At 24.9% G+C, this 14,871-nt stretch overlaps 1 protein-coding gene across 3 annotated transcripts in view; it reads left to right on the top strand.

Annotated features, from left to right (window-relative positions):
- Positions 1 to 2,694: 2,694 nt before the first annotated feature.
- The window catches only part of LOC145835558 (ATP-dependent translocase ABCB1-like), a 30,089-nt gene continuing 17,912 nt past the window's right edge, over positions 2,695 to 14,871 (top strand). For 2 of the 3 annotated variants that reach the window (XM_082943208.1, XM_082943207.1), the window contains exons 1-8: positions 2,695 to 2,839; positions 6,887 to 6,956; positions 8,012 to 8,217; positions 10,633 to 10,744; positions 11,567 to 11,700; positions 13,126 to 13,297; positions 13,972 to 14,096; positions 14,347 to 14,560. In XM_082943208.1, the coding sequence (XP_082799334.1) occupies positions 2,733 to 2,839; positions 6,887 to 6,956; positions 8,012 to 8,217; positions 10,633 to 10,744; positions 11,567 to 11,700; positions 13,126 to 13,297; positions 13,972 to 14,096; positions 14,347 to 14,560 (1,140 nt within the window). In that variant the 5' untranslated portion in view covers positions 2,695 to 2,732. Of the gene's footprint in view, positions 2,840 to 6,290; positions 6,425 to 6,886; positions 6,957 to 8,011; positions 8,218 to 10,632; positions 10,745 to 11,566; positions 11,701 to 13,125; positions 13,298 to 13,971; positions 14,097 to 14,346; positions 14,561 to 14,871 lie in introns of those variants that run through there. The other variant, XM_082943209.1, reaches the window with a different exon arrangement.

Here is a 14,871-nt window from a genome sequence, read left to right as displayed (position 1 = left end):
GTTAAGATGTTTTGCGTGAGCAAGGTAAGAGAGTTGTGAGAAAAAATGAATGCAATTTCACGCCAGGGCAGAAAATATCGCGGAAAGATAAATTGCATTACTGATATGTAACATTTGAATATGTTTTCAAAAGAAGTTTCTTTTTGTAAAGGTGTGGCATTACTATAATGCATTTTGAAACTTTTTGTGTATATTTTATTAAGCTTTAAGTAGTGACAGTTTTGTTTATAAGTTATAAATAATTTTTAGCGTTCTGTTTTTCTAGCGTTTGTTTGCTTTTAAAGAAAACACGTATACCTTTGGAAATTATATTATGTATTGTAAAACATTTATTGAATACTTTATGCGCTTATAAAACATGTACCTAAATATTTTTTTTCAACTAAAGCATACAAAAAATTTGAAAAATATTTAAGAAACATAGTCGTTTGAAAACAATTCATAACTATCTTGTCTAGTTTGTGCAAAAACCGTCGATTTTAGTTCTAGTTCACTGTTCTAGTTATAAAAAAAAAATCGAACGCAAAATAAGTATTTTGATCGTGTTTACTTAATTCACGATACAACTTTACATAATTGCATATTTAATTTAGCTTTTGTGCAATTTAAAATCGTGTCATATTTTTAACAAGTTTTACATTGCAAAAAAAAAAACATTATTTCAAATAGTTTTTTAGTAATGTTTTATTTTTATAGTTGCAATTTTATCGTTTTGTTAACGTTTTACTTAATTAATTTACCTTTAATATTTGTATCTAACAGTCTTAGTAAGAACAAGCAAATTACCAATTACCTTTTCAGTTTTAAAGTTATAGTCTTAATGAAAATTTTAAACTGTGTTTTACGACTTATTAATTTTTGATTGTATTCAAAAACGTAATCACAATAAGTATTAGTTTAGCTTTAGTGAGACTAGTTTTTCAGACTAAAGTTATGCGCAGTATTTTAACAAAGTATTCCACAGTAATCAGAATTATTTAGTACACTTACTTGTTGTGATGTTTTCTACTAGTAAAATATTAAGTAGATCAAACAATTTGTTTTTATAAAGTATTACTATCGTTTTTGTTGCGAAAATTGTTTTATAAGTAATATAAATGTTCAAAGCGTAATATAAGCTATAGAATACTTATGACCATATTAATTTTAATTTATGATCATTTAAATAGTTTTACCAGTAATTTGCGTAATAGCCCTAAGGCATGTTATATTTTTCATAAGTTTCTTATCTAAGTATAACATCATTAGGTAAAACTATTAGTAATTTTAACGTAAAGAGAACTTTACTAACGATAAAAATCTTAAGTAACTAAACTAGCTGGTTTCAAGAAAGTGTTCAAAACTTTCATAGGTTAAACCAGCGGGAGAAATAAATTAATAATAAATTATTCAAGAATGTCAAAGCTAGCAATGACTTGCAAGTTTTTATGCTTGATTTATTATAGTATGTTAAAATGAATTAGTTTTTAAAAACAGTTAACCTTTTATGTCTAGTATGTTTCATAACTAATGTACAACATTTGAAAAATTGAAAGTTGTTCTTTTTGTGTTTCAAACACTAGCCTTCACGTTTTTGTTTAATAATATACTTGCGTATATTTTTTACTTGGAACTATTTTATTCTGTGTTTAAATCAATAAATATCATTAAACCTTATTCTTAATTATCTGAAAACGCAAGGTCTTTTGCTGATAACATTTTGTTTATTTTTTTAGCAAACTTTTTTAATTATCTCGTTTTACATACATACAATATACAATACATGTTTGTTTAGTTTATTAAACCGTCAGTATTTTTATGTTTTATATTAAAAAAAACAAAAGTAAGAAAATTAATTGATTAAATGGTTGTAAAATAACTAAAAATCAAAACAAAAGCAAGAGAGTTTATTAAAATTATTCGATCTTTTAAATTTAATCTAAATTAAAAGCAGTATTTAAAGTTAGTTTTCTTTATTTTTTATACTAGTTGATATTATCGAGCACTAAGTAAAACTCAATTAGCTCTCACTTAAGTATTAATAGTAGAAGCGGTTTTTGTGCGAAAAAAGAATATGTGTGAATTCACGTTTGCTCTTTTTTCGGTTTATTCTAAGCTTGTTTTTTGTTTAGTTATTTTGTATAAATTTTTTCGTTCTTATACACACGAGTCTAAATCATGTGTTTGGAGTACAAAAATTATATTTTTTATATTAAGATAAAAGGCTTTGTTACACCTTAAGTTCTTCTTCTTCTATGTTTTTTCGTTTATGCAGCGAGTACATATTTTATCTAAAAGGCAATATTTTCCTTGATATAATTAGAATTTTATTGAAAGGTAGGTGTGAAAAAAATAAATAAATGTGTTGTAGTCAAGTATTAATCAACTTGCAATTTTTTTTACAATGTGTTTGTAGCAATTTACCAATAAAGTTATTTTTTACTTTTTTTAATTTTTCAGCTAATTATTTTATTTAGTAGAAGTATTTAAACCAACATTTTAGTGCTTACATCTCTTCTGTTATTAAGAGATATATTTCAATGTTTTTTCATATAAGTGTTAACTTTTGAATGTACATAATTTGTTATTAAGATAAGCTAACTAAAATTATTCAAAATTATTTCGTTCTGAAGATATGTGTTAAACATTGAAATGAGTAAACGATACGAAAACTAGTTAGTTTTTATAAAATATATAAATGTTTAGATAGATTATTTAACACATTTCAAGCCCCATCGGTAACTATAGCAACCATGGGCGAACACGACAGCAGGGTTACCATACAGAAAATAAAACCCCTGGATGAAGACAACTACAATGACGATTACAAAGTTAAAATCGCCAGTTCAACTTCATCTGAGTTTGTTGTTTGTTATTACATAGATTAACAAATCTAAAATGTGTAATGTATGTATATTATTAATTATTTTCTCACACAATTTTGGTTATTCTTAGAGTGTAGAGCTACATGTTTTTTTTTTAATTCAATAAATATATCCAAACTAAGGTACAGTTTTTAGCTAATTGTACTTTTTTTTTCTCAATAAGTTACTTTTTTAAATCACTTCATTTCACTTTTTACCCTATTAAATTTAAGTTTAACGTCTAACTTTACCTTTTTATATGTTATGTTTTTAGCTTAATATAGTTCTAGATTTAATTTAAACTTTTAATAATTCATAATAATACGGTTTTATAAAAAAAAATGTTTTTAAATTATGTATAAACTGTTTGAAATAATATTTCAAACCTAAAATCATTAAGAAAAACTTAAAATTTAACTCAAAATAAACTTCTTTAAAAAAACGTTTTTTAGATAATTTTTAAACTACAGTTACTATTAGATTAAGAAATTTCTTGGAAGATTTTATTAAATTCAAGTTTAAAAACGTCAGAAAAATAAATTCAGCTACTTACAATACTTTTTGGAAATAATGAAAAATAATTAAGAAGTTTTATAAATTTAAACTCAACTTTTATGACTTTAATAAAACTTCAAGTTTGAAACTAATCATAAATAACAAAAATAAGATTATCAGAATATTATATAAAACACAGACGTAATTAAGTTTTTTATTCTTTATGCAACATAAAGAAGTAGTTGAGTTTTTTCATATGCACAAACCCACACTTAAAATATAAGTCGTCTTTTAAATTGAATTAAAAAAACTTATTCATTTTATAACAAGATGTTTTTAAGTTTTACACATATAAAAAAGAGGTTGATAATTCCTAGATATGACATTAAACTTCAACCGTGGTGTACGACGTAATAATTGAATGATTGTTGGTACACAAACTCTTTAGACCAAACCTTTTCAGCGCGTTTTGTCTTTCAATAAACATAAACATAATGTTGAGTGTTGTTTACTGAACAAAATAAATAAAGCGCTGAAAACAATTGGTCCTCGGAGTTGGTGTATGAAAAAACCTTTTGGTTATCGAGTCGTACACTAACTGGATAAAGTTTAACGTCTTGTCCATGACAGAAAATAAGAATCTCTATTTTATATTCAATAAACAAAAAATGTTTTTCTAATTGAAAGTGAGCTAGGTGTAACAAAACTGAGTCATTTATTTTGTTCGTTTAACGTTTTTTTATAACGATATACAAAACTTTAAAAATAAACAGAAATTTTAAAATTGATGACTAGTTAACTAAGTTCAAAAATAATTCTAAAACAATTTTAATTTTTACAAACTTGACCACTGATCTTAATTAATACTACTTGTTATTCAGTTATATTTTTAAAAAAGTAAGGTGCTTTGTTATCATAATATCTTTGTATTAAAAAAAATGTAGTTTTAACTTTTACGATGACTTGTAGTTTATTTTCACTGTAAACTAGAGTTTCTAAAATACTAATGTTGTATTTTAAACGTTTTTTTTTATGTGTTTCGTATATCCAGCTGGTTATAATCTTGCAAATATGCTGTGAACTTAAGAATTTATTTTGAATTTTAGTATTAAGGTAAACATTCATACGAGCAGTAACTTAGCTTAATTAATATTTTTTTGCAATTTTTAAAAAATGTCCAAACTTTAGATCCAATTAATTTCCTTATCTTTAAAGCTATATAAATTTTTTTTATTCTAGAGAACGCTCATTTGCCGTTTATTAAAAAAAAAAGTCCATTAGGTTGGGGTTTGACTTTTTGAGTGGGGACTCGGCCCTTGGGCCCCTTAGAAAAAAATAGTTTTTTTTGGATATTTTGACTCCAACCGATGTTTTACCCAGAGTTTTTATTTCAATATTCTGATTTTGCTTTGTTTTCAAAGGTCGGTGTTTTTTATTTCTAAATTCCTAAATTTTTAAAAATATATACAAATATGACGATTGTATACTTCAAAGACCCTCAATTTTCAAACGGTCACTGAGGCAAAAAAAAGAAAACTTATTTTGATCCACTTAATTATTAATATTTTAAATGGTTTACACTTTTTTTTTATCTAAACTGCTTTTATGTAAGACATGACCCATGCACGTTATACTAAAATTATCATTATTTGAACATGAAATCCCTCATAAAAGAAATATTAGGGATTTTGGGTATATTCGTATATATTGTTAATAAATAAGGAACTTGAAAAATAGAAACACCGACCTTTGAAAAGACAGAAAAGAAAGAATAATAATAAAAATCAACATTTTCTGGCTCAAACATCGGTTAGAGTAAGAATATCCAAAAAACAACATTTTTTTTCTAAGGGATCCCACTTAAAAAGTCAAACCCCAATCCAATGATTTTTTTTAATTAAAGGCAGAGGAGCGTTCTCTAAAATTAAAAAAAATCGAAGTTAGCTTTAATCATAAAGAAAATAATTAGATCTAAAGCTTGGGACACTTTTTTTAAAAACTGAAAACTGCAAAAAATGCTAATGTAGCTAAGTTAACGCTCGTAATCTAAGTAAAAGAGCTGGACTAAATTCTATATAAAACATTTTTAATTTTGGACTTTCCCATACTTGAGTTCAAAACAAAAGTAAATTCTCATTACTAATCACAAGTTTGCATATTATTATACTACAATTTAAATACAAGAGAAAGAATACTTGACAAGAAAAAGCATACAATCTATTACAGTTCTGACGTTTTTCTAAATGTTTAAGAGTGTAAAGCCTTAAGCTAATTTACTATTGTTTATTTTTAAAATAAAACATTTCATCATTGATTAGTTTTATAAAATAAAAATTTTTGTTTAAAGAACAACACTGTAACTTAATTTTTTTTTGTTGTTCTTTTTATTTTATTATCAACTAAATGGATTTAGTGTTTAGAACTAAAGTTTATTTGTTACTGAAGTCTCATTAATCATTAAGTTGTAAAAAAGTGTAAAATAAATCTAATAGAAACAAACAAGCTACTTGAATCTTTTTTTCTATCAAAATTTCAACTATGAAATTTATTTTTAAAGGTTGCATGTAAGAATTTCTGTTCAAATATTTTATACTTTACTTGTTTTTTTTTTGTTATTTTCTATTTTGTAACTCCATGTTTGGTAATTATAAATTAGATTAAAAAATATAAAAAAATATAATGTTTTCATGTACTATAATGAACACCTAGTATGGAAAAATGTTCAAAACAAAGTTAAGTTCTTTATTTTTATTTTTTAAAGGTTTTTTTTTGTACTTTATGGTTTTGAAACATATGAAATAGTTTTTTGTATTGTAAAGTCTACCTGTAATACTATATTTATGTTTTAAACCTCAAACAAAGTAGTTTAGATAGAACTTGATTAGTATTTGGTAGCAATTTATTAATAAGATTTTATTTAATTTTTTCTAAAATTTGACTTTTTTAAAGTTAAGTGTTAGTTTGTTTAAGTCTGAAGCTCTAAATAGCTTCTATAGAATGAGTGTTAACAAAAAGGAATTTGAAAATGATGAAGTTATTGAACCATTTATATCATTCAAATCAAATGATAAAAAAGAAAACATAAAGTTTGTTTATGACATATAGAATAAATTTGAAAAAGTTGGAAATGTCAAAATTTCAGTAAATTTAATATGAAGTATAGTAATAATAATCTTAAATATTAAAGATTCTGCCCACTGTGTAAAAGATGAAAAAAATTTCTAAAAGTATCTAAATAGATTTTTTATTGTTTCAATTTTTTATTTATACTTTCTAGTCATGTAGTATAGATGTTAGAACTGTGGATACAGAAATTACTTAATTATTAATAATTTTAGTATACAGTGAGCATTAAATATCTAATCAATTTTTTTTTGTTAAGTGATATTTTTGAAACGAAATATGTCTCCTAAATTAATAAAATTTTTTATGAGTTAAACCTAAATGTTTATTAAACAACTCTTTGTTATATGGTAAAACTGTAAATTAAAAATAAATCTGCTGTACTAAACATTTGTAAATTGGTGGTTGATAAAAATATTTTACAGCCTTTCTGAAACAAATAGTGAAAAAAGCAAAAAAAAAGAAGATGAACCAACATTGTCCTACAAAGAAATGGTTAGTAAAAAGTAATTAACATACTCAATTAATTGGTAAAGATATTTATTGGGTAGTTAACTTTTATAGAAAATAATATTTTTTTTTAAATTTCAGCAACAGATCTAAAGTATTAGATTTTTATTAACTTTTCTAATTATGTTAAAGTTCTAAAAAAGTAACTTGTGTACCTAAATTTGTTTAATTAAAAAAAAAAACTTTTAAAAGAAATAATACAAACTAAGGATGTAGCTCAGTTCTCCAGAGATAAATATATTATTGATTAAGCTTTTGATTAATATTTATGTTTTAAAACAAGGGTTGGTAAATTGAGGCCCGTTGTGATAAATCTAGCCTATCAAGCAAATTAAAAAAACTGTTCTGCTATGTGTGTTTTAAATTGATAAGAACTTAAGCAAAACTAGCAAAATGTTTATAAACAAGTATTTCAAATGCAATATTATCCTACCTGTTAGTAAACAGCTGTGAAAATTAGAATAATACTTTAGTACAGTTTTGCCTTAATTTATAGCTTTTGTTTTTTAGTAAAACTTATATAATTTTCTGGTTGTGGCCTTTACTTATTCTTAATAAATCAAATGATATTTGTACCTATACTTACAAAAGTCTTTCAAATCTTGTTTTTAAAGTTCTTTGGTTTAAGGTTTTAATTATTTCAACAACTTCAGTTTTATAAAAAGATAAATAAAATTGACTAAAAAAATAATAAAGTGTTGCATAATAATTTTTGCTACTTCCCTGAACCAAATAATATAATACTGCATGTAATGTTAAAGGTTTTCTATGAAAAGTTATTAAATAAGTTGAAGTACTTTTATTAAGAATACTTAATTAGTCCTTCAAAAAATTTTGTATTAATTGTTTAAATTGAAAACCCTTTTATTTACTTTGCCAATCTTTATATTTAGCTTTGTAACTTTTTAAAAGTATTAGTAAATGTAAGAAATTAGTTGAAAGTTGTTCTGTACGTTTATTTTATAGCTTATAAAGTTGTATGTTGAACAATTTTATTTTAGTTTTTATATTTTAAAATACAATTTCAATGTACTTAACAGTTCAGATACTCAACTGGGGTGGACTACATTTATTTTTTCTTTGGAACAATAGCAGCATGCGCCCATGGTGTTGCCATGCCTTTGTTGTTCATTTTTTTTGGTGACACCACTGATGCTTTTGTTGATTATGGATATTTCTTTGAATGCGATTTTAATTATACCATATGCCAGTCAGATGGCAAAGTTGGTATCAACATGACTGAAAGGTTTAGTAATTGTTGCATTTTATAAAAACAGTATAAAAGTAACATCAAGTAATTTGATTTAAAAAAATAATACATTAAAAAAGCAAGGTTTATTTATTTATGTTAAATATATTTAAAGCAATAAGTAGTTTTTAATAATTGATAAGTTAGTTTTAAGAGTTACTATAACAAATCCGAAAGTCTTTTCATTAAAACTTAAGATTATGAATATAAATAAACTTACAATCAAGTTGGATAATACAGTATTAACTTATACAAACAGAAACAAGTTTAAACTATGATTTACAAATTTAAATTTTTATTTACAATTTTCAACATGTAAAAATTTGAACTTTAACTGAATGTAGAAGTTGTATCAAGTTCTATTTTCGTTACTATTATCTCAATTCAATCTAAACCATCTACTTTAGCTAAGATAAGGTTATGCTTTTAAAAAGTCGATCAACCACAAAGCTAGATTTTATTTTATTAAAGAAAATACTGTATTAAATGCATTGTTGTTTTGAAACTAAGACCTTAACTTATACAAGGAAAATAAATACTATTTGATTTTTTCTAAATTTTATTATGCAAAACACTGTTTGTGTAATAAATTTAGAAAAAAATAGATAACTAAAAAAATACCATGACAAACTAGATCTAAAAATATATATTTTTGTTCTTTTACTAAAACCTCAACCAAAATAATTTTAAAAAATATAATATATTATGTCATTGGTAATGAAATTATATATAAATTTTATTTTAATAAAACATATAATTGCTTATCTTGGCTTTTAATAACAATTGTAAAAAAAGTTCATATTAATTTTTAGGCCCTGTTTTGAAATTGTTTGACATAAACTGTAAAGCCATACAGAGGGTATAATTTTTTTTTTCACAAATTTAACTTAATTTGTAGAATTATAACTTTGCTACAGTTTGCCTTATCACAGTTTTAAAAAACTGAAAATAATTTTTAAGATACAGCTGTTTAAAGTCAGAGTGTAGAATTGGTTCTATATTGAAAGGAGATCAAAAAAGGTGAATAACAAAAAAAATCTTAAAAATCTATTTCCTCCTATGTTTTTTTGATAAACGCCTTAAATTTTCAGGAAGTGTTCAATACAATACTCAAAAAAAATTGTAGGAAGAGTTTTATTAATCATTTTACTAATTTTTTTTTGTTAAATAGACAGTTTATTTTGTTTTTTGGTTAGTAGTTTTTTTGTTCAGTTTTTTGAAACCTTGTTACAACAATTTTTTCTAAATGTTCCAAAATTAAATATTTGCTTAGAATTTAAGGTGTTTATTTCAAAAAAGGTACAAGTAGATAAGTTTTTAGTATTTTTGTTTATTCACCTTTTAAATTTTTCCTCCTATAAGGAGCCTACTGTACTCTCCAACTTTGACTGGCTATATCTCAAAAATTAGTTTTAATATTAAAATTTGTAAAAAGCAAGTTATAACTTAGTTTAAACTTTACAAATAGTGATCGAGTTATAAAAAAAGCTGTTAACTCCCCTATGGCCTTAATTAAGGCCATAGTGGGGGGTAAACCATGTTTTTTACAAGTTGATCTTATTTTTTAGAGTTTTTTCTAAGCTTCAAGATGCTTTTTATCGTTTAAAAAAATTCAAATTACTTTTTGAGATATGACTAGTCAAAGTTGGGCCGCATAATAGGTTCCCTATGGGAAGGGAAAACTAAAACAACGAAAAAAGACTATTTCATTTAAAATCTATCTCCTCCTACATTTTTCAAGCAATCTTCTTTAAACTTTCACAGTCTAATCTTTATACAATAACAAAAAAAAACGTTACTTTGGAATTTAAAATATTTTCTGTAAAAGTATATTTTTTTTTGAAAAAAAAACACTTTTTTTAAAATTTTGGTAATAAATTTTTTATTTTTTTAAATTATTAAAGTTCTAAAGTAACGTTTTTTCATTTTATTATAAGAAGTATTTCCTAAAAATTTGAAGAAGATTGCTTGAAAAATGAAGGCTGGTAGTTTGAAAAACTGGCTTGTAGTTTGTACTTAAAGCTTTCATATAAAAGCCAATGTTATTTTTTGTACAAAAAAATTTTGGACTCCCCCCCTATGGCCTTAACTTTAATAATATGATACAATGAAATCAACAGAAAATAAAACTTTGTAACAGGTAAATAGTTTGGTAATTTTCTTCAAATTTGATAAAATGTTTTGAAAAAGTATTTTTTTTAACGTTCTTGATTTATTTAGATTTTGATTTTTAGTTGTCTAATCTACTCAAAACTAAAAAAGTAACCTCTAATATCTCTCTTGGAAATCTAAAATAGAATTTTGTCCCTGCTGTATAAAATCACTAACTTAAGTTAACTGCAAAAAAATAAACTTTTCACTGTGTTACATATAACACAGAGTTTTCTAATTATACAAAACTAAATAAAACAGTGAGTTCAACACAATAGCAGCAGAAGCGAAAGATATCGAAGGTGCTGTTGGCTATCAGTGTATTATATTCTCAATACTTGCAGTTGCAGTTTGGGTTTGCGGCACATTGCAGGTATCAATATTTATTTAATCTTAAAATATTTAAATGTTTTTCACACATTTGTTGTGTGTCATTTGAATTCAATTGCATGTTTAAGCTACTGTAAAAGTTTGATTTTGTTTTTTCTTTTTTACTAGGTGTCTAATGATTGTTGTTTTGATGGTATATAATTATGTAGTTTGTTTTTAAACCATATTTTTTCATTATTATTATTGGTATATCATTATCAAATAACAACTAAACAAATATTAAATAAAAAACCAAAGCTTTCCTGTTGCATATGGTTTAAGTTATATTGAAAAATCCCAAATTATTGTTTCCTAGCTAACAATTAGGAATAAAAATAGTTGATTACTAACATTTAAATAATGTAACAACATATATAAAGTTTTTACCTGTCTGGTACTATAGCCAATGTATAAAAGCTTATAAATGTAAATGTATTTTGATAATGATAAACAAGTTATTAACAATCATTTTAAATATAAATATTGCATTAATATATGAACCTCAATTTTTTAAATGTATATGTTATTGCCTTTAGTAACACTTTTTTAGTCTAATATGATTGCAAACACAAGTTAAGATAAAGGCATATTCAAGCACTAATAAGTGGCACTGATTAAAAAATAACAACATAAGTTTTTTTTTAGGTTCTTAAAAAACTTCACTTACTTTTTTGTAAATTATTAAGAGCTTTTTTTGGTTAACATGTTTCTTTAGACAGTCTTTTATAAACCTAATAAATACAGTTTTACTAGTTGTATAAAATTTTTGTTGCTATAGAGCAAATACAGTTTTGTTAAAAATAACTTAAAAACAACTTTGTCACAGGTTTCACTATTTTGCATTCCAGCATCAAGGCAAGTGAACAAGATAAGAATTGTCTTCTTCAAAAGTATCTTGCGCCAGAACATTGGCTTCTTTGATGTGAACTCTGCAGGAGAACTGAACACTCGACTTGCAGAGTTAGTTTTTATTGAACCGTGCTACTAGTTTATTCCTTTAATTTACAGTATAATCTAGGGCATTTGTTTGGTAGAAAATAAATTAATTGAAGTGTCTTGTTGTTTTCACTACCGTATTTTATATAGTTTTATTGTATGATTCATAAGTAAGACCTTTAGATCTAGGGTAATAAACGCTATAGTCTGCAAATACAAAACAATAATGTAATTTTATAAACTTTTATAATCTTTTATTTTTTTTAACCATAGGTTGTTGTTTACTTGTTCTATGAAATCAGTTTCAGCTTAAGTACTCACAGAACTATATTGACATAGCTTTATTCTTTAAAATAAGTTTTTTAAAATTATAAAAGCTTTTAGTCTTCTAACTAATATTTGTTGATTAAAAAGTTTTAAATAAAGTCATAACAATTATAAACGTCAATCTAATAGTATTTATTTAAATTTATTTCTTTATTTGTTTTAATACTATCTTTTTTCAATATATATTTTGCGTTTAATATCTTAATTAACAGTCTTTAAATTAAAAAAAATATAATTTGTAGTTTACTATTTATTACACAGTTGATTTTTCAATTAAAATCTATGAAAAAGCTTTATTAGTTAAAAAAACAAGTAAACTTTGTTTTGAATATTTATTTAACCAATTTAACTTTTGCATCAACAAGTTTGTCAGGCAAAGTGTTTTGAAGCTCATACAGTTTACAGAGCAAATATAGTTTATGCTCTATAAAAGCTTATTAAATACCAAGTTTATTTGTTCTTAAAAGCCTATTTCTTTGTGATAATTTGAAAGCAAACTGTTTACCAAATGCTTAACTAAAGTAACAACAAAGTAAATATTTTAAAGAATAATTTGTGACTTAATGTTATAAGGGAATTTTTTAAATTTTTGTTTTGCACAACTAAAGGTGTTATGATTTGTATTAGTTTGTAATTGTATTAATTAAAGTAAAAATAAAGTTGGATAATGTATTTTAATTGCATTGCTTGTAACTTTTTCTTTATAACTTTTTTATGTTACCCATCAAGAGTGATTAAAAAGTTTGTTAATTTTTTTGACGTTTTTTAAACAATGTTAAAGGATAAATTGTATAATGCTATCATGTATACTATATGGTTTGCAATATCTAACTTTTTTTTTACAGAAAAGTTGATACACGTTGAAAAAACTTCTTTATCTTTACTTTAAATCTTTACTTGTAACTTAAATCCATATAAGTTAATAACTTTAGTATTCGGAGTAGTTAGCTAAATATCTAAATTTTACAATTTTAAATTACCTTGGTGATAAAATTACAAATACAAGTATGCATTATGCTAACAATGTTGTATAACAATTATAGATAAAAAAGTTATTAAGTACTTGAAATGTTTCTTGTTAAATCAAAAAAAGTGTAAGTAAGTAATGTGACATTTCAACAGTGACGTGAGCAAGATACAGGACGGTATGAACGACAAAGTGTCGCTGATGATAATGAATTTGTCGCGCGCACTCGGCGGCCTTGTCATCGGTTTCGTATACAGTTGGAAAGTGTCCCTGGTCATCATGGCTTGCTCCCCCCTCATCGGTGTCCTGTCCGGTGTCCTCTTCAAAGTTTTTTTTTTTGTGAACTTTATAATATTAATGAGAATAAGTTTTGTTGTATCACTTTGATAATTACACCAAAGTTCTTGGTAGGTAAAACTTTATAGCTAGTGGTAACCAAACAAAGCGTCTACAAATAGATGTGACATATTACCCAAAAGCTAGTTGTTTTCTAGTTAAAACTTTCAAAATGTTTTGTTTAACCATTTTCCGAGTTACTTATGTATACCAACAAAAATGGTAACACAACCGTGATTGAATGAACCTGTATTTGTCAATCTACAAACAGTTGTGATGTTTTATTATGAATCTTAAGATTTCTAGTTAAATGGTTTTTGATCGTTTTATTAGAGATTTTTACCTAAACAGAGAGTTAGTAACAAAGAAGGTGTATCTGTAAAATTACCAGTTTTATACTTTTAAATACTTAAAAATCTTTCAGTAAGTTTATGATATTTTACTTTTTTTTGTTGAAACTCAATGAAATAATTTAAATCTCAAATTATATGTTTAATAAATATAAGCTGTTAGAAATATGTATGTAATCATTTGTCAAGGTTTAAAAGGATTGGAATAAGCCAAAAAAATTTAAAACAAAAACAGTATACTGTATATTTAGCTATAAAAGTCTAAAAATTTAATAAAAAAAATATATTACTGTTAATTTTATCATCTAACAACAGTTCATTGAGACATTTGCGAAGAGTGAGAATGAAGCGTATGCAAAAGCTGGCGCCATCGCTGAAGAAGTAATTGGTGCAGTGAGAACTGTGTATGCGTTTGGTGGGCAAAAAACTGAAAGCGAAAGGTCACTACCAGTTGTAATTTCTTGATAATAAAATAGTTAAAATGTTTTTCAATGACTTATGTTTCAATAAAAGTTGCTTAAGTCTAGGGCTATTTTTTTTTAGTTTCTAGTCGCTGGTATATTTTCATAGCTAATTGTTATGAATGAAACACATTTTATTTTTCTTATTGATTTGTTGTTGTTAAATTAAGTAATAAAAAGTAACCATTAAAGCTTTATAGCACGAGTAAAACACAAAAAACAAAAACAGATACGCTGAGAATTTGGAGGAGGCAGAGAAAGTGGGTATTAAGAAGGGGCTGACCCAGGGGGTAGGTACAGGTGCACTGATGTTTATATTGTTCAGTATGTACGGGCTTGCATTCTGGTATGGAGGCACACTTGTTAAGACTGGTGAAATTGAAGTGGGGGATTTGCTCACTGCTTTCTTCTCTGTACTTACTGGAGCATTCTCACTTGGACAGGTGTGTTTAGTTGTTTAAAGCAGGGTTGCCAAAAAATCTAAAAACTTGGAGTAACCTGGAATTTGACAGTTAAGGCAAAAAAAAAACAACTGGAAAAACCGGAATTTTAAACAATTATAACATAAAAATAATAAAATTGAGATTAGAAACCGAAAATCTATCATATACAATAATATTTTTGAACCTTAAAGTTTTTTATACTACAAATGGTAAAAAAAAAAGTTAACTTTCAAAAACCTGGAAAAAGTTTTCAAAAAACCTTTGGCAACCCTGTTAAAATTATTAAAGTATACTTATAATTTTGTTTTGAG

Source organism: Thalia democratica, chromosome 5 (genome assembly GCF_965202585.1).
Source record: "Thalia democratica chromosome 5, ktThaDemo2.hap1.1, whole genome shotgun sequence".
NCBI classification, from domain to species: Eukaryota; Metazoa; Chordata; class Thaliacea; order Salpida; family Salpidae; genus Thalia; species Thalia democratica.
The sequence above is the reverse complement of the archived record's forward strand: the minus strand, read 5'-3'. Positions and strand labels throughout refer to the sequence as shown.